Source organism: Octodon degus, unplaced genomic scaffold, assembly GCF_000260255.1.
Source record: "Octodon degus isolate 3935 unplaced genomic scaffold, OctDeg1.0 scaffold00302, whole genome shotgun sequence".
Lineage (NCBI taxonomy): Eukaryota > Metazoa > Chordata > Mammalia > Rodentia > Octodontidae > Octodon > Octodon degus.
In genome coordinates, this window is record NW_004524878.1 from 526,444 (window position 1) to 526,899 (window position 456).

The 456-nt window shown below is 63.2% G+C and overlaps 1 protein-coding gene across 1 annotated transcript in view; it reads left to right on the forward strand.

Moving 5' to 3' along the window:
- Positions 1-239: 239 nt before the first annotated feature.
- Eif3f (eukaryotic translation initiation factor 3 subunit F) overlaps positions 240-456 on the forward strand; it is a 9,029-nt gene continuing 8,812 nt past the window's right edge. Inside the window, exon 1 of the mRNA XM_004647326.2 lies at positions 240-450. Within this exon, the coding sequence (XP_004647383.2) occupies positions 262-450 (189 nt within the window). The 5' untranslated portion in view covers positions 240-261. The remainder of the gene's footprint in view (positions 451-456) is intronic.

Consider the following 456-nt stretch of genomic DNA (forward strand, 5'->3'; position numbering starts at 1 on the left):
TTCGTTCTTTCTTTTCAAAGGCGGCCCCAAGTGTACTCGGAACTATAGAGGCTGCATCTCAGTGGGTAGACATCGGACCGGAAGCAAAGAGCACAAACTCCGGAAAAAAATTACAACCAACAGGAAGTGTAGGGTCAGGGACGCATCACACTAACCAATAGGCACCAAGGTACAGGTCACGAGGGACATACTGAGCCTATCAGGCTCCGAATAGTCACCAGGTGACGCCCCCGTCTTCTCCAGGCTTCCTTTCTCGTCAAGATGGCTACGCCGGCCGTGTCCGCCAGCGCGCCTCCTGCCGCTCCTGCCGCAGCCTCGGACCCCGCGGTCGCCTCAGCCCCAGCCCCCGCTCCTTCGCCCACGCCCGCTGCAGCGTCGGCCGCGGCTCCGACGCCGGCCTCGTCTGCAGATCCGGCGGCAGCGGCGGCTTCGCCGGCGGCTGCTGGCCAAACCCCG